At 54.4% G+C, this 21,934-nt stretch overlaps 1 protein-coding gene across 11 annotated transcripts in view; it reads left to right on the top strand.

The window, feature by feature from the left end:
- ST3GAL4 (ST3 beta-galactoside alpha-2,3-sialyltransferase 4) overlaps window positions 1–21,710 on the top strand; it is a 74,177-nt gene extending 52,467 nt beyond the window's left edge. For 4 of the 11 annotated variants that reach the window (XM_033861818.2, XM_033861823.2, XM_033861822.2 and 1 more), the window contains 10 exons: window positions 13,678–13,750; window positions 14,024–14,108; window positions 14,528–14,608; window positions 14,805–14,902; window positions 15,080–15,140; window positions 15,643–15,738; window positions 15,835–16,024; window positions 16,707–16,850; window positions 20,655–20,798; window positions 21,051–21,710. In XM_033861818.2, coding sequence (XP_033717709.1) covers window positions 13,678–13,750; window positions 14,024–14,108; window positions 14,528–14,608; window positions 14,805–14,902; window positions 15,080–15,140; window positions 15,643–15,738; window positions 15,835–16,024; window positions 16,707–16,850; window positions 20,655–20,798; window positions 21,051–21,137 — 1,059 coding nt within the window. In that variant the 3' untranslated portion in view covers window positions 21,138–21,710. Of the gene's footprint in view, window positions 1–13,677; window positions 13,751–13,999; window positions 14,109–14,527; window positions 14,609–14,804; window positions 14,903–15,079; window positions 15,141–15,642; window positions 15,739–15,834; window positions 16,047–16,706; window positions 16,851–20,654; window positions 20,799–21,050 lie in introns of those variants that run through there. The other 7 variants (XM_033861816.2, XM_033861821.2, XM_033861820.2 and 4 more) reach the window with 5 other exon arrangements.
- The last annotated feature ends 224 nt before the right edge of the window (window positions 21,711–21,934 follow it).

Below are 21,934 nucleotides of genomic sequence, written 5' to 3'. Positions count from 1 at the left end.
CCCAGGGATCTTTAAAAAATGAATCCAGAGTGTCACTCTTCTGTTCATACCCTCCAGTGACTTCTCATGGAACCCTGAGTAACGTCCAGGCTCCAGGGTGGCCTGTGACGTCCTGTACCACCCGGCCAGCGGGTCTCCCTGGCACCGCCACTGGCCCTTCCTCACTGTCTCCGGTCACTTTGGACTTGTTTCTGTTACTTACACCCCACAGGCCCCAGGGTCTTTGCTCTTCTCTCGGGCTGGAACCTCTGCTCCCACTCCCCCACCCACCTTTCCATGACCGCCTCTCGCTTAGGTCTGAGGTCAAGAGTCAGCCCCTCAGGGACCTGCCAACACTCCATCCCAAGGTGCTGCCCCATCTCCCTCTGCTCCACTGCCCTGTTCTGATGGCCTCACCGTGTGTTCCTTCTTCTTCTTTTTTTAAATAAATTTACTTATTTTATTTATTTTTGGCTGCGTTGGGTCTTCATTGCTGCACGCGGTCTTTCTCTAGTTGCGCTGAGCAGGGGCTACTTTTCGTTGCGGTGCACAGACTTACTGCGGTGGCTTCTCTTGTTGCGGAGCACGGACTCTAGGCGTGCAGGCTTCAGTAGTTGTGGCACGTGGGCTCAGTAGTTGTGGCTCGTCGGCTCTAGAGCACAAGCTCAGTAGTTGTGGTGCACGGGCTTAGTTGCTCCGTGGCATGTGGGATCTTCCCGGACCAGGGCTCGAACCCGTGTCTCCTGCATTGGCAGGTGGATTCTTAACCACTGTGCCACCAGGGAAGCCCTCACCGTGTGTTTCGTGGCACCTTTTCTTATTTATCTATGTGGTTGTCAGGTGTCTCCCCCCACCCCTCCCCCCGCTCCCCAGATGTGCACTCCAGGAGCACAGGCCTGTTACCTTGTTTCCTGCTGTAGTTCAGTGCCTGAGGCTGTGCCCTGGGTGCAGTAGGCCCGCAGTCCCTGTCAGCTCCTGTTTCTTCTGGACTGCCCAGCCTCACCGTGTCCCTGGAGGCCTCAGGACCCCAAACCTGCCCTGGGACAGGGCTGTTCTTGCAGACAAGCCCTTCTGAGGAGCAGGCAGGTGGGGCAGGGGTGTGTCCCCTTGGCTTTCCTTCCCCCACTCAGGATTCGTCTCAGGGTGACCTCACTTAGAACATCACCCAGCTGCCCAAGGTATATGAAGTGGGTGTCGATGGGCCAAAGGTGGCAGGACTCTTTCCCTAGAAACCACTTCTGCTGGTAAAACAGGGTGTTCCTGCGAATTCAGAGGAAATGACACATGAAAAGATAAATACGGATGGGATGACTGTACCAACTTTCCGAATGGCTACGCCCCGCCCCTGGTCTTTGTACCCCCAGATCTTTTCCCTGGGCTCTTTATAACCTGGCAAGGATTCTGGAGAAGGGTTAAATTGCTCTGCTGTAAATGATGTTGCTGCTAGCCTGTACAGAGCCTTTACGGAAAGCAGAATGAATGACCCCTGCGATTGGACACAGCCCTGCACGAGGGTGACGGTTTGATAAGCCAAGGGAGGGCTGGATTTCAGCCCTCACTCCCTACCCAGGCCTGGCCACACACACCCAGTCTGCATAGCTGTGCCTGGTGGCCCTGCCCCTGCTGTTCCCTGTCTGCGGAGTGGAACATAAGGAGAGAGAAGAATGGCCTGTGTCCATTGGATCCATGAGGGGGAATGATGAAGCGCATTCTGGAGTCTGAGACCAGCTGCTTCTACTTCTCCCCGGTAACAACCTTAGAGCCCCTCTTACCTGGCATATCCACCCACCCTAGAAGGAAGTGCCCTGTTTTTATCTCCATTTGATGCAGCAGAAAACTTGAGATCCAGAGAGGATCCAACACTTGTGCAGCCAATAAGTGGTCGGTCTGGAATGCAGGTCCGGGTGTGTGAGACTCCAGAGTTTACATTCCTTTTTTTTTTTTTCCCTCTCCTCTTTTCCTTTTAGCAAAATTTTAGTTGAAAGTGTATCACACTCACCCGTTAAAAAAAATTAAACCTAAAAAGGGTGTATGGGGCTTCCCTGGTGGCACAGTGGTTAAGAATCTGCCCGCCAATGCGGGGAACACGGGTTCAAGCCCTGGTCTGGGAAGATCCCACATGCTGCAGAGCGGCTAGGCCCGTGAGCCACAACAACTGAGCCTGCACTCTAGAGCCCGCGAGCCACAACTACTGAGCCCGTGTGCCACAACGACTGAGCCTGCGTGTCTGGAGCCTGTGCTCCGCAATGGGAGAGGCCGCGACGGTGAGAGGCCCGTGCACCGCAATGAAGAGGGGCCCCCACTCACTGCAACTGGAGAAAGCCCTCGCACAGAAACGAAGACCCAACACAGACAAAAATAAATAAATAAATAAATAAATAAAACGGTATATGATATAAAGAAGGCCTTTCCCGCATTCTAGACCCCTGCCCCCTTAGTTTCTTGCGCATCCTTTGAATAATCTATTCCTTTAGCGACATATCCACATATATGCGTGTAAGTCTTTTGTTAAAAGGGCATTGGAGATACACAGAACACTGCTCTCCACCCGCCTTTTTAAAGTTTCATCATGTACTTGGGAGATAATCTGGTATCAGCGTGCATGCATTTGCATCCTCTTTTTCACAGCTGTGTAGCGTTCCGTTCGTCGTTTGTGTGGTTATGCTTCTAAACGGGTCCTTGTGGATTTTCGGTAGAATTTCAAGTCATTTACATCTTTCACTGTCACAAATAGGGCTGTCTGTAAAGACTGTGATAGAAAAGTTCATGCAAATATAGGAGCCTTTTCTGTAGAATAAACTTCTAGCAATGGAATTCCCAGGCTAAGGGGATTTTGACAGATATTGCCAGGTCACTTCCAAAAAGGTCACCCTGATCCACTTGTGATCTAACAGAGGGCCTGTTTCCCCACCTCCCCAAGCAGCGTGTGCTCTCAGGCCTCTGGAGCTTTGCTGTTACGATCAGTGAAGAATGGGTCTTTCCTCTGTGCCTTTATTATTATGTACTGTCAACTGCTCATTCATGTCCTTTGCCTATTCCTCTGTCTGATTTGTTGACTTGTTTCCTTATTGACTTGCATGAGCACATTCCAGGCTAAGGGAATTCATTGGTCTGATACATATTATGTTACAGAGATACTTTTCCTCGTTTGTCATTTGTTTTTTAACTGTTCATCCTCTCTCTCCCCCTTCTCCTGCCGCCCTCTGCTTCTTAAATCTTCATGTTGTTGAATTTATCTTTTATGGCTTCTGAATTTTTGTCTTAAAATCTGTACTCCCTCTTTTCAGGATAAAAATATTTCAAAATATAAAAGATAATAGAATCCCATGTGACAGCCAGATTTACAAATGCTCATGTTTTTGCATCTTCTGTCTGAATAGAACTAATCCCCGTCCTCACGATCCATCCCAGTTTACTCGATCTCTTCCTGGAATGTAATGGTCACCAAGAGTTGGGTGATTCCTCCATGTTTTGTTTTGTTTTAAATTCTTTTAGCTCACACGCGCTATATATAGTCTTGTGTGTTTTTTAAATCAATGAGACCATACTATAAGTATCTGTTTACAGTTTTTTGAAAACCTTAAACATCAGGTTTATCCTAATAGGTCCATAGCGAGTACTTTCTTCCGTTTAAATGGCTGTATTCAGTTGTGTGATGATACAGTTTGTTCAGCCATCCCTCCACTCTTGGACATTTAAGGTGTTTCCATTCTTTTGCTGTTGCCACAGTGCTGCAGTAAACATCCTTAGTGTGTGTACACGTACAAAGGCAGGTCACACTGGGATACACCTAGACGTGGAATTGCTGGCTCATAGCGTATGCACGCCTTCAGCCTTACTAGATACTATGAAGTACTTTTTGTCAATGAACAAAGCCTTTATGTCAGTGAACGCTAAGCCTTTATGTCAATGAACGCCTGCCAGCGAAATGTGCAAGAAGTGATATTCGGTTTTAACCTGCATTCCCTGGTCACTGAATGAGGCTGAACATCTTTCCACGTTTGTTAGGTGTGTGGGTTTGAGCTGCGAATTGCTTTTCCTGTCCTTTGCTATATTCTCTTTGGTTCCTTGGTCTTTTTCTTAATTGGTTGGAAGGATTACTGCTCCATCCAGGTATTTGTTGATGATATGCCTTCTCTGACTTGTCCAAGTCTGGAACTCTGCACCACTGTACCACTGCCTCTGCCTGTGGCCGAAGAGCTTTGTGAGCAGCTGTTCTGCAAAGGGGGCACCGCTCAGGAGAGGGCTCTGATCAGGGGTCTGGGCACCTTCTCTAGGAGGTGCTGTACCCGGAAAGGGAGAGTGGCTTCTCCAACAAAGCCTCATCTCTCTCCTCCATCCCATGATCCTCCCCACCCCAGCGATGCAACCCTGAACCTGGCTAGTACGTGGGATCCACGTTCAGTGCCGGCAGAGTCTGGGTGGCACTCCCCCGTCTGCCTGGGCAGCTGCGTGCGTGCCATGAGTGAGTGGACCCAGCGGCTGGGAGGAGAGGTGAGTGCAGTCGTGGTTGTGGTGTCAGGTGGGAGCTCTGGACTGCTCCCCGTGCTGGCCTGGGGCAGACCTGGAGTGGAGAGGCGCTGCCACGCACTGGGGGGAGGCCCAGACCAGGAGTCACCTTCAGCTTCCAGGGGCCCAGTGCTTGCTCTGGGCTCAGCCGGTGCTAAGGCTGTGGGCTTTCAATCCTGGGATATGTTTTGAGGCTCCCACACCTCCCAAAACTTGTTCTTGCTACTCCCATTTTACAGATGGGAAATCTGAGGCCCAAGAGATACAGGACCTTGTCCAGGGACAGCCGGCCCGTGATCACAGAGGCTGGGTTGGACCTCAGGTCTGCGTCCAAACCCCTGTCCTCTGCTTCCAGGAGACCAAGGGTACTTGGAGGTCTGGGGCTTGCTGGCTGGGGTTTTAGCCCAGGCTGGCCCTCTTGAGCGAGTAAGGAGGAAAGGAGGTTTCCTGGGTAATAGGGTGTCTCCAGGCCTAGCTCTCCTGGGACTCCACAGAGTATACTGACATCAGCTCGCAGTGTTGTCCAGCAACCTTGGAGCTGGTAGTGATTAAAGGGAGTCAAAGGTTAACCCTCGCCAGTTCTGTAGAAACAACACCTTCTGGTATAAGGGTGTGTTTCTGAGCATAGCAATGTGCCTTTGGCAACAAATGTGGCACCGGTTGGGTCTGCCAGGTCCTGGGCTGACGTCTGACAAGCCCCTGGCCCCTTGTTTGACCAGGTCGTGGCAAAGTAAGGGTGTGGAAATTTTTAACTTGGCGAAACCTTCTGTTCACACTTGTTCTGCTAATTTGCTCATTCATTTAGACATCTGTTCATTTCAATATTCGTCAGTTACCTACCACACATCAGGTGTTTCATTTGGTGCTGGAGATACTGTGGGCCACAAGAAGTCCCTGCTTTCTTGGGTCCTATGATCTTGTGAGTACGGGAGACACTGTGGTGTTCCTGCTACAGAGGAAATGAAACAGGGCGACCGGGTGGGACAGACTGAGGGAGTGGTTGGGTAATCTGGGACCCGGTGCCAAGAGGAAGCATGGAAGCGTGAGTGCCAGGATCCTTGAGGGGTGGCTGGGAAGAGCAGCCTGTGCTTGGGTCCCAACAATGATTCCAGATCCCCCCAACATTTATACTGTAATCGACCCCCCTGACAAGGACTCAGATGTGAAACTCCTGGCACTAACCTTGCCTCGTCCTCCATCCTCAAACGGGGTTGGGGTGCAGATGGGGGCATGTGAGCTGAGATTCTTATCTTTGGGGAGGGGAGGGTGTGTTTAGGAAGTGTGGTGAGGCCTCCGGGGTCACCCGGGACCTCTTCAGTTCAGTGGCCACCCAGTTCTGCTCCATGTACGGTTCAGTCCTTAGTGCTGTGCTTTCTGGTCACAAAACAGCCTGAAAAAGTGTTTTTTCAATGATGGCTGCCGCCTCAATGTAAGTAATTTTTAAGGGGATAGTTTACTTACTTTGTTTTGTAGTGAGTCTTTGGAATCCCGAGTATGGGCCCCGCAGACAGCGTTCCTCAGCGCTGACTAGCCGCAATGCAAGTCCTCCACGGCCACGTGAGGCTGCGGCCACCTCACCGGCTGGGGCGCGGCGGGGCAGGTGCAGTCCACCATCTTCAGAAGGGGCATCTGGAGGCCGGAGGGAGGGAGGGGACTGGCCGTACTGGTGGTTTCAAGCCCCAGTTCCTGTAGGGCCTTCAGCTTTGGCTTCTTGGGGCTAGATTCACTGGCCCCTGGCTGGGAGATAGGAGGAGGGAATCGTGCCCGGGAGCCTGGCGCAGGTCGACGGCCACACCGGAGTTTTTCTTAATTTATTGTGGGCATGAACCTGTACTGTTGACTCCCCACGCCGTCACTACACTTAAGCTCTTTTACCCAGCGAGTGGAATTCAAAGCTCGAGCCCCACCCTGGCCAACTCCAGAAGTATGATCTTCACGTGGTTCTTTGTGGTGTCTTGTGACTGGTAGCTGCTGAAGTGGAGAATACAGTGTTTCTCTGCAGGAGGCTGCAGGCCTGGGCTGTTGGAGACGCCTGCTGGGGGTGGAGGGTATCCTGTGGACCCCCAAGGTGGGGAGCAGAGAGCCTTCCTGCCCTGCAGGTGGAAGCCTCTGCAGCCCCTTTCCTCCAAGCTTAGATGGCTGGAGAGATGCCCCATCTGCCCACTGGTGGGCCTTGAGGCAGTTGGTCAGTTACTCTGCCCTCTGCCGCTTCACAAGAGCCCCGGGCCAAGACCAGCTCCCTCCCTACTGGGGCTGCGGATCACACTGTGCTGTTCAGGCTGTGTCTAGCCAGCGGCCAGGCCAGAGGGGCTGGAATGGGTATCTGACCTATTGCTACCGCCTCTTCCCCTCTTGCTCTGCCTGCTCTGTGGCGGTGTAGTTCCCGATGAGTAAGTTAATTCAACAAACTTGTGTCGAGAGCCTGCTGTGTACCAGTCACTGTTCTAGACATCGGTGATACAGCATCGAACAAAACGACAGCCAAAGTTTTTCGCAAGCCAGGGAGAGGGATCTGAAATGTGAGGTGTAGGGGGGATTTTTGACCAGAGGTGGAGAAGATGAGTGGAGAGCTGAGTGGGTAGATACCTAGCCTGTGTCTAGGGGGAAAGCATTCCAGGCTGAAGGAACAGCCAGAGAGGAGGGAGTGGGCCTAGCCCAGTCACGAACAATGAGGCCCGTCTGAGGAGAGCAGACTAAATGAGGGAAATGGGGAAGGAGAGCAGAGAAGTGCTGGTGGGGAGATCACGTGCGTTCTTACAGGTCAGAGCAAGGGCTTGGCCTTTCTTTCTGAGTGGATGGGTGCCGTGGAGGGTTTCTGAGCTGAGGAGGGGTGATACAGGTGACCCATTCTGGAGAATCGTGGTTAGTTGACGGCACCCAAGAGTGGCTGATCACAACACAGTGCGACTCCAGTGGCCTGTGTCCTCACCTCGCCTCGCCTCGCAGTTGTGTTAGTTACATCAAGTTCAGCGTCCAGCTCAAGGCCCCCAGGAATAACGGCAGAGGACTCTAAGCTGAGAGGAATCGCTGTGGGTTAGCTGGCGCTGTCGAGACTCACACACCTCAACAGGCTGGAAACATGGCAGGCGACTCCCGAGATGAGACGTTTGCAAGCAGCTGTAGTAGCGCAGTCCTGCTCTTTGGTTCCAGAGGGAGGCCACACGAGATCAGGGCGCAGGAGACCTGGCTTACCAGCTGAGGGGTGTTGGTTCCCTGCCAGTGAAGCGGCATGGCCGTGAGAAAGTGAACGCGGTCTTTGCCAGCATTTGTGGAAGTCTGGTGTCCAGATGGCGGGCATTGGTGATCCCATGAATACAGCTGCGGGCTTTGAAGACACGCTGGAGGGCTTCCAGGGGGCCAGGCGACTCGCCTGGGAAGGAGCGCAGGAGGCTCCTCTCAGCTGTCAGGAGCCTCTGAAGGACTTTGATGTGACGGCGGGCAGCTTCCTCCTGTTGCTCCAGAGGGCTGCAGGTGGGCCCTCTGAGGATCTTGGCGTCTTCACAGGATGGTTTAGGGGCGGCGGAGGGCAGGAGTTAGGAATGCGCCTCTGGAGCTAAGCTCCTCACCGGCCCGGCGACCCTGGGCAAGCTGCTGACTCTTTTTGCACCTCGCTTCCCTGTCTCCACAATGGAGGTAATAATAGTGTTTAACTCACAGGGTTGAGATCATACTCGGAAAGCCCTTAAGAGTACCTGGCAGAGCAGCTCTCGATATGTGGTAATGTCTGGCGACATTTGGTTGTCAGAACTGGAGAGTGGGGGTCATACTGGCCTCTAGTGGGCAGCGGTCACGGTGCTGGTAACCACCCAGTGGTGCACAGGATAGCCTCCACAGTGATGACTCACCTGGTCCCCAGAGCAATGGCAATGAGGTTGGCACCCCCCTGGTGTTGCACACAGTAAGTGCACAGTACATGTCAGGATCAGTAAGGGATGCCATACATTTTTAGTCTCATCTTATTACTCGTGTGTCAGATTTTTATAAAACATCTGCTACGTCCTAGGCACTGTAATAGAGTCTGAAGATATAATGCAGGCCTGGACCACAGAGGTCATAGTCTCATGGGCAAGATACGAAAACACATAATAATGTGATATAAAATTATATTATGTGATAAAGCATCTTCTCTAGGTGCTCTGGTAGACTCTTGGTATAATCAAGCCTCCAATTTCAGAGGTCAGAGGATAGTGGGCAAGCCATGAATATAGTAATTATATAATACAAAAGGTTTACTACCTATTAGGTGCTAAAATCAAGATATAAACAATTTTTTGTGGAAAGAAAAACATTGCTTAGAAATGTCAGAAAACACTTCGTAGAGGAGGGGCCGGTGCTGCAGAAGGAGTGAGATTGTTGAGGCTAACGGGGGCTGCGTTGGGTCTTCCTGCTGGAGGAAAGCCCGTGCAGAGGTGGGGTTGTGGAAGAAGACGGCACCTGCAGCGCACGTGGCAGGAGCTCCGAGATGCACACGCACGCCTTGGGGCCTGGGACTGAAGTGCCCTGGTTGCCTCTAAAAAGCTTTGGTTTTTCATTGAAGGAATGGGGTGTGATTGGAGCAGGAGGGTGGTTTGATCCAAACCATTTCTGAGAAAGATACCGTGTTGGCAGTTCTGAGGAAGAGGCTTGAGTGAGGAAAGACTTGTGGTGAAGAGACCAGTTAGGAAGCAGATAAATTGGGGTGAGATCTGGAATCAACCTGTGGCTCAAGAAGAGGAGATGCAGCCTGCTTTCCGAAGTACTTCTGAGGCTCTAGACTATGTGGCCCTCACGCTGCGCTGAACTTTATCAAGCTTCACATCCCAGTGCCTCCTATAATGGCGAGCGTTTAGTGGGAGTTCAGCAAACATTTGCTGGAATGAGGAACTGGGGGTAGAATGGGTAGCGTTTCGTAGGGATGGTGCGAAGGCGAAGGAGATGTTGGGCGGATGAGCTGATGAGAATGTGGGGTGGGGGGGAGCGGGGAGACGCGGGTCCAGTTGTGGACGTGTTACAGGTGACTAGTTTAAGATCCTCCAGGGAGGATGAGCCATAGAAAATTAGAAATATTAGGACAGGATCTGGGAGAGAAATTACAGAGCTGAAAAAGAGCTTGAATCATCAGGGTCTGAGGAGTAGTTAAGCCTCTGAAAATGAATGAACCTGGCCTGTGTAAACAAGTAGAGGAAGAGCAGAGGTTCAAGGGCAGCTCCCTGGAGAATGCCAGCACTTAAAGGAGGTGGAGCCAGTTTGGAGGAAACCTGGAGAGAGTCTTGACCTGGAAGCATCGGCTTGTTCGTAGCAAAGGCTTCAGAGTACGGGGAAGAGCGAGAATAGATCTTTTTCAGGTTTGACCGTTAGGAGGCCACTGAAGGCTTTGGCAAGAGCGATTTCAGCTCAGACAAGGCTCAGGGGTGGAGTAGGGCAGAGGGTTGAGTGGGAAGCGAGCATGTAGCACAGATTAAGGAGTCTGACCACTGGAGCTCGAGATGGAGATGCAGAGGTAGCTTGAGGAGGAGACAGAAGCAGAGAGGGGGGTTGTTTTGTTTTAGGCACAGGGAGACTTGACTATGTTTCTGAGTCAAAGGGAGCAGAGGAGGGGGGAGAGGTGGAAGCAGCAAGGCCGAGGGGGATCACTGGTTGGGAGCAATGCTGGAAAGGTGGGCGGGGACCCAACCCAGTATCCGGGTGGGCCAGGAGTGGCAGGTGAGTCTAGAGGTGGCAGGCAGGCAGCTCCGGGTTTTCCCCACAGGACTGAGGGACAGTGACACGGATTACGGCTTCTGCCCCACTGGTTTTCCCATCCCCCTTCTCAGGAACATTAAGCCACAGCCCTCTGATGGGCCCAAGGGCTTGGAGGGGCCTGGCGTCATGCCATGTCCATGGGTGACGTCCAGCTCTGTTCATCTTGGTACAGCGGGTACCCACTGAGTACTTGCTGTGTGAGGCTTTGAGCGCCAGGCAGCAGGAGGCTTCTGTTCTTCACCGCGTCCTCCAGTTTTGCCCTTTGGCGACTCCGTGGCAGGGCTCAGCAGCCTCGCTGCAGCGGGGGACGCTGTGGTTCTTAGCAGAGCACCGGGAGGGCACACAGCCTTCCCGCCTTGGGGTCAGCTTTACCTAGCGGGTCGGGTGAGCCAGTCTCCTGGGCAGCTGGTGGCAGGCAGAGGTTGCTGCACCTTGGACATGAGTGGACGAGATTTCTGTTCTCCTGCCCAGGTACCCTGCTGTGACTTTTCTTCTGTCCTTTTGTCCCTGGGGTGGGGACGGCTGCTGGGAGAAGGCTCCCTGTTGTCCAGAGGCAGCAGGCAGCCCAAGAAGATTCCGCGCCCCTGGAATCCTGGGGGCTGAGCCATCCTCTTGGCTTGGCCAGCAAGGGGAGGGGGTGGGTAGGTGGATGACATCCCTGGGGGTCTCTCGGAGCAGACCCCAGGACTAGCCAGTCTGCTTAGCATAAGACCAGCACAGTTTAGGAGGAAAGTGCAGAACGTTACTGGGGAAGAGGTCAAAAAAGAGTAGTTTTCTTGTTCAGGACCCATCACCTCCGACCACCAAAGTTCTCCTTCACTGAGGACAGCTGAGTCCTTGACCTTCAGTTACTGCACAACACACTCTCTGTAGCGTTCTCCATTTTGGCTGCATGTTAGAATCACCAGAAAGGTGAGCTTTTTTTGTTTGGTTGGTTTTTTACTGGCCAATGCCTGGGCCCCATGCCCAACCAATTAAATAAGACTTGGAAAGTGGGGTCTAGATGTCAGTAAATGCCTCAGCTTCTCAGGTGATTGCCTTGTGCCCCGAGTGCTGTGACCTGCTGTTACAGGGAGATGGAGTACGCTGGACTGAATCCTGATCAGAAAGGACTGAGAGCACGGAGGGTGGGAGAGGCTGCAGTTCATAATGTAAAGAATGTGAGAGCCTGAAGGATCTTGTTTAGAGCTTTGCAGCTCTCCGTGCGGTCCCAGCCTAGCAGCAGAGCACCACCTGGGAGCCGGTTAGAATGTTGGACCCACGACACCCACTGAATCAGAACGTACACATCAAAGATTGAGAACCGTGCTTTCGCCATTATCCGGACCAGTGGTACTCAACCTTGGCTGGGTTAGAATTGCCCCTGGGTGCTTGAATACATTCCAGTGCCAGGCCAGACCACTTAAGTCAGAATTTCCAGTTATGGGACCCAGATACTGCAGTCCTCCCGTTCCGCCAAGGTCAAGGACATCCATCTTGATAAGCGCATCTCAAGCTCGAATGTGCATGTGAGTCATCAGGGGATCTTACGCAAACGCAGTTTCTGATTTGTGCCTCTGGAGGGGTCCGGGATTATACATTTCTAATAAGGTCCCTGGTGAGGCTCAGGCTGCAGATCTGATAAATATATTTGAGTCACAAGCATTTCTTAGGCCAAATTCCCAGTTTTACAGCTGAAGTAACTGAGGGTCAGAGAGGGAAAAGTGACTCCCCCAAGATAACCCAACACGTTATTCATTCAATACTTGCTGAGCGCTGGCTGTGTGTCAGGCAGTGTGCTACATGATGGGGCTCAAGCTGGGAATAAGACAGACCCGATTCCTACCCTCACAGGGCTTATGTGCAGTGGGGGAGACAGACAGAGAGCAAGTAACTAAACGAATCACAGATCGGGAGAAGCGTGTGAAGGGGATAACGTGGTAGGGCATGACTTGGCAGTTGTGGGTAGGTCGGGGAGGCAGGCCACCCTCGGAAAAGCAGTAGGTCTTGACTTTCACTGGGGTCTGCTGATTACAACTCTAGAGCTCTTCTTTACTGGACAGGACCAGCCCCCATCCCCACTGGGATTCAGAGATGGGCCCTCCTGACCCTGCTGAAAACATCTGGCTCTGGTCCCCACCCCTATCCCTTTCCCCCACCCGGCTTTCTCTTTCCCTCAACACTCTCATTCTTGGGTATTTGCGGACTCAGGGTGGAGCCTGGGGAGTACCCCTGGGAGCAGAGCATCGATTCCATAACAGGACAGTGTTACGGAGGATAATCGATTTATGATTTCTAACCAAAACCAGACCTCGTCCAGATGCGGTCCCCCACCATTGAGAAATAATTTGAGATTTTTCATTTCTCCCCAAAAGAGCACAAACACTAGGGCTTCCCTCCCTTTCCTGATCCTTCAAAAGAACCACGTGGGCAGCTTGTGAAGATGCCCATCCCAGGTCCCACCCCAGCTGGCTGAACCTATCCCCGGAAAGGGCCCTGGAATCTGTGTTTAGTATGTGGCCCATCTGATTCCTACAACCCAGATCCTTGGGGAGGATGTCATGGAGAGAAGAAGCTGGCGCTCTGCGCGCATCCCGTGCCTCTCTGTGGCTGTGAAAGCTGCAGAGATTTCTTCCCGGTGACTCAGAAGCACGGTCCTTGGCTGGCTTTGCGACTGGAGGGGCCTCGCTGTTGACGTGCATGTAGCAACTCACCCCTCCCACAGCCCTGTCCTTACCTTGCCAGCCTCTGCCCTTACCTGAAAGGGTCTCCTTTCTCTCCTCTGACCAGCCAGACCCCTCTCACTCTCCGCGCTCCTGTTCAAACAGCCTGCCTCCGTTGAGTTTCCCCCATGGACCTGGTGGTGAGGGCTTGGACTCTGTTTGGACTCAGCCAGAGGCTAGAAGGGCTGCAAGAGAACTTGTGGACCATCTGATGGTCCCACAGTCACCCCAGGGCCTGGCCCGAGCAGATCTGTTCAGGTGGAATGGTGAGAGATTGATGATAGAGGCGTGGACGGTGGCCAGAACCAAGGGAATGCCTTGGATGTGGAGAAAAGATAAACTTCAGTTGTGTACAATGTGAATCACGCCCTTGTACAGTTAGCTTAACTTTCATGTAGAAAATGGGTGGAGGTACATCTGTTTCCTGGAGCTGACCCTTCCGAGGTCCAAGTGAGGGATAGGACACAGTGGGGGGAACCATGCCGGGGAGGCTGTGGTAGGCTGGTCTGGCCTGGGACGGAATTCGTGAAGGGTGGGACTTGGTTTCCCTCTCTGGGGCGTAGGCCCCGCCTGGACCGCTGATGCTGCCTTTGAGGGGTTAGGGAGATGCCCAGGGTGAGGAGGGCCACTCCCTGGATGGCCGCCCTGGAAGCAGCTTGGTGCTTTCTGGAGGCGGGAAGAGGCAGGCTGTGGGTGTGCCCTGCTCCAGTGTCTAGGCGACAGTGTTCGTGGTGCTGACCAGACACCTGTGACTCCTGCCTCCTAGGTGGCCCGAGGCAGCCGGGATGACAGCTCTCCCCAGGAACCCTGGCACCTGAGAAACATGATCAGCAAGTCCCGTGAGTATTCCCCAGGAGCTCCCCACCCTGCGGGGTGGGCTCCCCAGAAGCAAGGGGTTGGGGAGGGACCGACACGGAGCCAGGGGCCCCTGTCTTCATCCTGAAGGACGGCAGAGACACTTGGGTCCAAGCCCTGAGCCAGAGAACTAGGGCCAGGCGAGGGCCTGCTGTGAGCCGGCCTTGCAGGGGCCCCAGCTGAGGCAGCTGAGAAGGGGGCCTGGGGCTGTGCCTCCCTGTTTCTGCTTCCAGCTCTTCCGTGCGTTCGCCCTGCAGGCTGGAAACTCCTGGCCACGCTGGCTCTGGTCCTGGTCGTCATGGTATGGTACTCCATCTCCCGAGAAGACAGGTACATTGAGCTGTGAGTCCACCTTTCATGTCCTTCCGTGGGTTCTTCTTGGGAACCGGGCTCAGGGATGGAGCGTCATGAGGTGGGGACCTAGTGGGGGGACAGGAGGGTTCAGAGAGCCAGGGCATGACCTCTCCCATACACTACTAGCCCAGGATCCTCTGTGAGGGGAGTTGGTGGGTTTTGGGGGGTAGGACCTGGGATGACTCCCCGGGGTCCTCACCCAGGGAGTTCAGGAGAACAAAGAACTGGCTTTGCAATGATTTGGTTTCAAAGTGGGACTTGGGCTGACACCGGTGCAGCCGGAGAGTCGCTCTCCGGGGCCTTGGGGCCGGCGTGCCCTGGGAGGAGGTGGAGGCTGCCTGGAAAGCTGGCCCCCGGGCCCGGGAGGTCTGACTGGAGCGCCTGCCTCTCTCCTTTTCTGTCTCCAGCTTTTATTTTCCCATCCCAGGGAAGAAGGAGCCATGCCTCCAGGGTGAGGCGGAGAGGATGGCCTCCAAGCTCTTTGGCAAGTATGTGAGGATGCGGGGTGGGCCTGGGTGCCGGCTAGATGGAGGGAACCGTGCTGGTGGACGTGGGCCAGGGTCAGCCTGTGAGGGAGGGAGAGGCCTCGGTGTGTATACGTAATGTGAGTCAGGGGTCTGACCCAGTTTCTGGCATGAAGATGAATCTCTTTCTCATCCCCACCCTGCCTTCACCTCGGCACAGCTACTCCCGAGAACAGCCCGTCTTTCTGCAGCTTAAGGATTATTTCTGGGTCAAGACGCCATCTGCCTACGAGCTGCCCTACGGGACCAAGGGGAGTGGTAAGTATCCGCCTGGTCAGGTGGGCACGGTGGCCTCACCTTGGCCGCACAGCTTCCCGTTTCCTGCTGTCCGTGGTCCCAGCGCCCAGGTTCTCAGCCAGGCCTAGATCCTGGGGGCGGGGCAGGGAGGGTTGACAGCCTTTGGAGATCAGCCCCTTCGTTGCGGTTCTTTTGTAGAAGACCTACTGCTCCGGGTGCTGGCCGTCACCAGCTACTCCCTTCCAGAGAGCATCCAGAGGTGAGGAGACCCTCCCTCCTGCCCCAGTGTGAAACCGTCATGGTCTGGCACCTCCCAGTGAGCCTGCCTGTCTCCAGGGGAGGCGGGCACGCCAGTCCCCACGGCGGCTGAGCCTGGGTACCAGGCTGCCTATCTCCAGGGGAGGCGGGCACGCCAGTCCCCACGGCGGCTGAGCCTGGGTACCAGGCTGCTGGAGTGGGCAGAGGCTGCTGAGGGTATTGCCATGGTAACAGGCAGGCCTGGGCAGCAGTCGGGGGCTCCGAAATGGGGTTTCTTCTTGGTACTCCCCAGGCACCTTCCCTCCTCCTCTCTCTCTTCCGTGCTCTGTTCAGTTTCCTCCCCCTTGAAAGCCCAGGGCTGCAGGCTCGGCATGACCAGAAGCAGGACTCCTTGGAGAGGCCTGGTCCGTGGGGGCCAGGGGCTGAGGGGCTGAGGGGGCCTGGGCAGACCGGGGCAGGAGCAGGGGCTCCTTCTGGGTCTTACCACCCTGTTCCCGGGGCAGCCTCAAGTGCCGCCGCTGCGTGGTGGTGGGGAACGGGCATCGGCTGCGCAACAGCTCGCTGGGAGAGGCCATCAACAAGTACGACGTGGTCATCAGGTCTGTATGAGCGCCCTTCCCTCTTCTGTTTGGAGGCGACGGTAAACAGACCCAGTGGGATTCTAGGTGACGGGCATCCTCCTCCCTGCCTCCCAGGTTAAACAGCGCACCGGTGGCTGGCTACGAGAATGATGTGGGCTCCAAGACCACCATGCGTCTCTTCTACCCTGAATCCGCCCACTTCAATCCCAAAGTGGAGGACAACCCTGACACGCTCCTTGTCATGGTAGCTTTCAAGGCCATGGACTTCCACTGGATTGAGAGCATCCTGAGTGATAAGAAGCGCGTAAGCGGAGAGACTGGCAGGGGTGAGGTCGCAGCCTGGGGATGGGGACGCCGCCCGGGTCAGGCCCTGCCGCTCCATCACGTGTGCCCCACGGTCCTCAGGAGCCAGTAAGGGGAAGGTGTGAACTCAGTGTTCTACTGCAGGGGTCAGACAGCAGCAGCGAAGGGCACCCTAAGCTCGAGGCTGCTTGGGACAGAAGAACTGCCAAAATATGTTTGCCGGTGAGAAGCTTGGCAGCAGAGGGACCAGTTGGTAGTCATCTCCAGGTGGAGGCAGTTAGAACAGTCGAGATCTCTGTCCTTCTAGGTGGACTCCAGAAAGTCCGCTCTGTCTCTTTGCCATCCAGTTGACAGCTGAACTGTCCGACTGTCCATTTTTTGCCACGTGTTCAGCTGGCCCCTTCTACCTGCATGGCTATACTTGGAAGCGGACAATGGTTGGAGCCCATACTCTACACACCATGGCACCTGGCCTCTCCTGGGGGGTGCGCCGCTCCGCTCTCTCCCTCCTCCTCTCTTCTGGTCTCCTCTCCCACCTCTGGTGTAGGCCTCCACGTCCCTCCCGTCACCCCGCGCTCCCGAGGGCCTGTGCCGTCAACACAGGGGCCCCGTCCCCTGGAGAAGCCCCTCCCCCTCCCCGTTTCAACCCACTGGCTCTCTCCCTCCCACCCCCACCCGCCTAGGTGCGAAAGGGCTTCTGGAAACAGCCTCCCCTCATCTGGGACGTCAACCCCAAACAGATTCGGATTCTCAACCCCTTCTTCATGGAGATTGCAGCTGACAAACTGCTGAGCCTGCCGATACAGCAGCCGTACAAGATTAAGCAGGTGACGACGGGCTGCAGACGGACGGGAAGCCAGAGGGCTGGGGTTCTCTGTGGGAAGTAGGAGGGACTTCCTAGAGGCTCCAGAAGGCCAGGGAGGACCCCAGGCAAGGGGAAAACAATAGCAGAGACGGCAGCACACGGCCCCCAGGCGCACACCTGTAATCAGAGGCAGGTATTCTGGCTTTTACAGCAAGGGAGGGCACACACTCTTGAGATGCTCTGGGGCATCTCCAAAATGGGGAGTCAGGGAAGGGTATGTTTAGGGCTTGGGTGCTAGAAGAAGAGGATGCCTTTGGCAGGCGCTGATCAGAATCTCTACACTGGGGATTTGCTGGGACAGTCAGTAGTCTTTTTTTTTTTTTGGGCCGCGGGCCGCACGGCTTGTGGAATTTTAGTTCCCCGACCAGGGATTGAACACGCACCCCCGGCAGTAAAAGCGTGGAGTCCTGGGTTTCCCTGGTGGCGCAGTGGTTGAGAGTCCGTCTGCTGATGCAGGGGACGCGGGTTCGTGCCCCGGTCCGGGAAGATCCCACATGCCGCAGAGCGGCTGGGCCCGTGAGCCATGGCCGCCAGGGCAGTCCCAACAGTCAGTAATCTTATGTTTAGGATATGGAGCCCAGGCTGAGCCCTGTGGTTACTATTTGATCACTTCATCTGTGGTCCAGTCTTGGCGCATATTGGTCTAAAGGAGTTAAAAGAATGTGAGAATGCAGTTGGTCCTGCATATCATGGTTTGGTAAGTGTGACAGTTTGGGAAGTCAGGGTGCAGTTTGCAAGTTCTGGTTTTGGTTTCGGCTCGCACAGCCCTCCCTAGTGGTCTTCTGCTGGCGGGTTTTGGCACACTGGGTAGCTTCCCAAGCAGGTACTTCCACCGTATCTTTGAGCCCTCAGAGAGGCTGTGTGAGGTAGGAGACAGAAGTAATGATCAGGGCTTCCCTGGTGGCGCAGTGGTTGAGTATCCGCCTGCCGATGCAGGGGACGCGGGTTCGTGCCCTGGTCCGGGAGGATCCCACATGCCGCGGAGCGGCTGGGCCCGTGAGCCATGGCCGCTGAGCCTGCGCGTCCGGAGCCTGCGCTCCGTGATGGGAGAGGCCACAACAGTGAGAGGCCCGCGTACCACCAAAAAAAAAAAAGAAGAAGTAATGATCAGACATAGACAGGACTCATGGTGCTACCTGCTGTATGGCCTTGGGCCAGTCAGCCACTCAGCCTTGGTTTTCTTATCTGTGGGGTGGGGAAAATAGGACTACTGACCTTTTAAAGCCATTCTAGAATTTAAAAAGATAATTACGTGATGTGCTTATCACGGAGGTTGGCACACTGTGAATGCTCGATAAACGGTTGCCAAGTTTTGAATAAACGATTTTATTCTTTCTTTTCTTGTTTTCGGCCGCGCTGCATGGCTCGCGGGATCTCAGTTCCCTAACCAGGCAGGGATCGAACCTGGGCCACGGCAGTGAAAGACCGGAATCCTAACCACTTGGCCACCAGGGAGCTCCCCATGATGCTATTCTTTATTGAATATCTCCTACGATTCAGCTTCCTAGGTTGAATGCCTGCTTTTGCGACTGCTCAGCGCCAGGCCCCAAGTTTGCACGCACGGGGAATAAGACGTGCCCTCTGCCCTAAGGAAACTCGGTCTAGCGGAATAGACATGCAGGATGCAGCCCGGAATGGCAAAGTGCTCCGATCGAGGGTTGTTCCGAGTGCTGCGGGGTCTCAGAGGAGGGGCGGAACTCTGCTTGGGGCTGTCTGGAGGTGGTGCCACTGGAAGAGGTGGTACTGGAGCTGGGCCCTAAGGGGTCGTGGGGCCCATCAAGCAGAGAATTGGGGAAAGGGATTTCATTTGGCAAGACCAAACAACGCCCCTGGCACTGAGTTCTAGTGCACATGGAGTTGGGTGGGGGGCAGCAAAGAGGAGTTTTCTGGCCCTGGTGGCAGAGGGTGAAGGCTAGAGAGGGAAGCCAGAGATTAGGACCAGAACCCAGCTCCTGGCAGGAGGAAGAGGGAGAGGAAGGGATGAACTTGAGTTTCCTGTCACTGCCTCACAGATAACCACAGTTTAGAGGCTTAAAACAACACCCATGTATTGGCTTATAGTTGTGGAGGTCAGATGTCCAGTACAGCACGGCTGGGTTCTCTGCACAGGGTCTACAAGGCTGAAATCAAGTTGGCAGCTGGGCTGCGTTCTTTTCTGGAGGCTCGGGGGGTGAAATTTGCTTCCAAGTTCATTCTTGTTGTTGGGAATTTGGTTCCTTGTGGTTGCAGGACCGAGGTCCCCATTTCCTGGCTGGTTTTCAGCCTAGGGGTGGTACCCTCAGCATGTAAGAGCTGCCTGCATACCTTGCTGTCTGGTCCCCTCCATCTTCAGGCCAGCAATGCATGATAAACCCTCTTGTGCTTCACACCTCGCACTTCCTCCACTGCTGATCTCTAGACCCAGATATAAAAGCTCATGAGATTAGGTCAAGCCCACCAGGACTATCTATTTTACAGTCTACCGTGCCACATTAAGCAATATAATACAATGTAATATATCTCATCCTATTCATAGGTTACACACACTCTCAAGGGCAAGGGGTCATTGGGCTTCATCTTAGAATTCTTCTGCTACAGCATTTCTTTTAAGGTGAAATTGAGAGATTTGTGACAGTTTCCAGCACAACTAGGTGGACGGTAATATGTTTAACAGTTACAGGAATAAACGGGAAGAGAAGAGTTTGCTAGAAGGTGACGCATGTGTGGTTTGGCAGAGGTCTGAACCGGATGAGATAACACAGTTGGCGGTAAAAGCAACAGGGCTGAAATGGAAGGCTGGGGCAGGTAGTGACATGAAAAGATAGGAGAGCTCAGAAAGGGAAGCTGGGGAACACCTGGCCTTAGGGGATCTGACAAGGTCTGGGGAGTGGAAGGCAGGTCATCCCTGCTGAGGAAGGCGGTTTGTGAGGTTAGAATATCAGGTGGCCCATCCCCGTGGATGGCTCAGGGGTGGAGAAAGTGAGGTCCTCACAGCAGCCCATACGGTAGGGGGTGCGGGAGGTACTGCTGTCCCCACTTTATAGGAGGGAGAGCCCACCCTCATGAAGGGCACACAGCCCGGAAATGTGAGAGCCTCGGGGCTTCCAGGAGAGGTGAGTTTCTCCAAGACGGAGAGCAGAACCTTTCCACTCCTTGAGTGACTTGTTTAACGGTTGTAAGCCTCAGTTCCCCATCTGGAAAATGGGGCTAATAATACTATGTACCTCAAAGTGTTTTTGTGAGGACTGGATGAGGTGGCATATGGGGTGAAGTGCTTAGCATAGTGTCTGGCACATAGCAGGTGCTCCGAAAATCGTACATGTTATTATTACTATCATTTTTGTCATCTTGATGGCCATCATCATCCCCAAAGGCCCAAACCCTCCCCAGACGTGTTGAGCTGTAGTATGCGGTATGGTAGCCACGAGCCACGTGTGGCTTTTTTTTTGTTTTTTGTGGCTGCAAGGCACGGCTTGCAGGATCTTCGTTCATCGACCAGGGATCATACCCGAGCCGTCGGCAGTGAGAACACGGAGTCCTGACCCCTGGACCACCAGGGAATTCCCCACATGTGGCTATTTAAATTTAAATTTTCATTAAAATTGAATAAAATAAAAAGTTCAGTTCCTTAGCTGCATGAGCCCCGTATGGCTCGTGGCTGCCATACGGGACAGCACAGATGCAGAACGTTTCCATGATACTAGAAGGTTCTGTTGCAGAACGCTGGCCTAGAGGTGCTGAAAGGAGCAGCCTCCCTCTAATATCTTCCCCACGCTTTGTCCCTCAGAAGCCCACCACAGGGCTGTTGGCCATCACCCTGGCCCTCCACCTCTGTGACCTGGTGCATATCGCTGGCTTTGGCTACCCAGACGCCCACCACAAAAAGCAGTCCATTCACTACTATGAGTATATCACGCTCAAGTCCATGGTGGTAAGTGGTCCCTGTTGGTGAACTGGGGACCCTGAGGGAGTGAGGGTGGTCCCAGAGATAGCTCACCGAGAGGTCACACGGAGAGTCAGAACTGGAAGCAAGGCATCTGGACTCCCAGGCCAGCGTCCCCTGTATTCTGTCTTCCTTCCGAGAGCCGGTGTGGGGAATGGAGCTCCCGGGGTGCGGGCCTACGGGGAGGGCCAGGTAGCTGCCTGGGAGTTCCTCAGTTGGCTTCCTTGGCTGTCTCCACAGTGGTCAGGCCACAATGTCTCCCAAGAGGCCCTGGCCATCAAGCGGATGCTGGAAATCGGAGCCGTCAAGAACCTCACGTACTTCTGACTGGGCAGGAGCTGTACCCATCCGTCTGCTCACCCTGCTGAGTGCCCCCATCCATGGCTATGGGGGGTGCCTGGTCCCAGCTGGGACTCACCCTCCCCTGTGTGGGTAGGAGGAGGCCAGGTCTGAGACGAGGCTGTGTCCCTGGCGGCTCCGGTGGAGGCCAGATCGAGTCAGGGTGGCGGCCCTGAGGCAGCAGGAGCCCGGCCAGGCACGGGGCTTGCTGCTGTGGCATCCCCTCTCTGCCAGCGCCGGGAGATTATTTAACGGGCTATTTAATTAAGGGGTAGGAACATGCTGTGGGCTGGCCCCATGGCATCCAGAAAAGGGGGCATATTACTGTGTTCTGCTCACTTTTTACACAAAAGTGATGGACCCACTACGGCCTAGACCCAGAGCAGGCCTCCCAGGAGGGCGAGGCGTCTGGAGCGGGCGGTGCCCGGAGCGGGTGGTGCCCTCCAGAGAAGGGCTGCTCCCTCCCAGCGGGCATGGGAAGAGCACTGGCACAGGGCTTCTGTGGAGGAGAGGACCTAAAAGGGGTTTCAGACTTATTAAACTATTTTTCCTAAAACAGAAGCAGCTGTGATACCCTGTGTCCTTTCAGAGTAAAGAAGACACGGATGCGCAGTGGGCCACAGCAGTGGGTCCCTCTCCCGGCAGTGGACAGGCTCGTTAAAGACCCACTGAGGCCCAGAGTGGGCCAGGGTCATTCAGGAAATAATTATTTACTGAGTACAGTGCCTGGTGGGTGCCAAGTCGTGCTTTGTCACCCTGGCGTAGCAGGCGGAGCAAGTGGTGCT

This window comes from Tursiops truncatus, chromosome 8, assembly GCF_011762595.2.
Source record: "Tursiops truncatus isolate mTurTru1 chromosome 8, mTurTru1.mat.Y, whole genome shotgun sequence".
Classification (NCBI taxonomy): domain Eukaryota; kingdom Metazoa; phylum Chordata; class Mammalia; order Artiodactyla; family Delphinidae; genus Tursiops; species Tursiops truncatus.
This window is presented reverse-complemented; position numbering and strand designations above follow the sequence as displayed.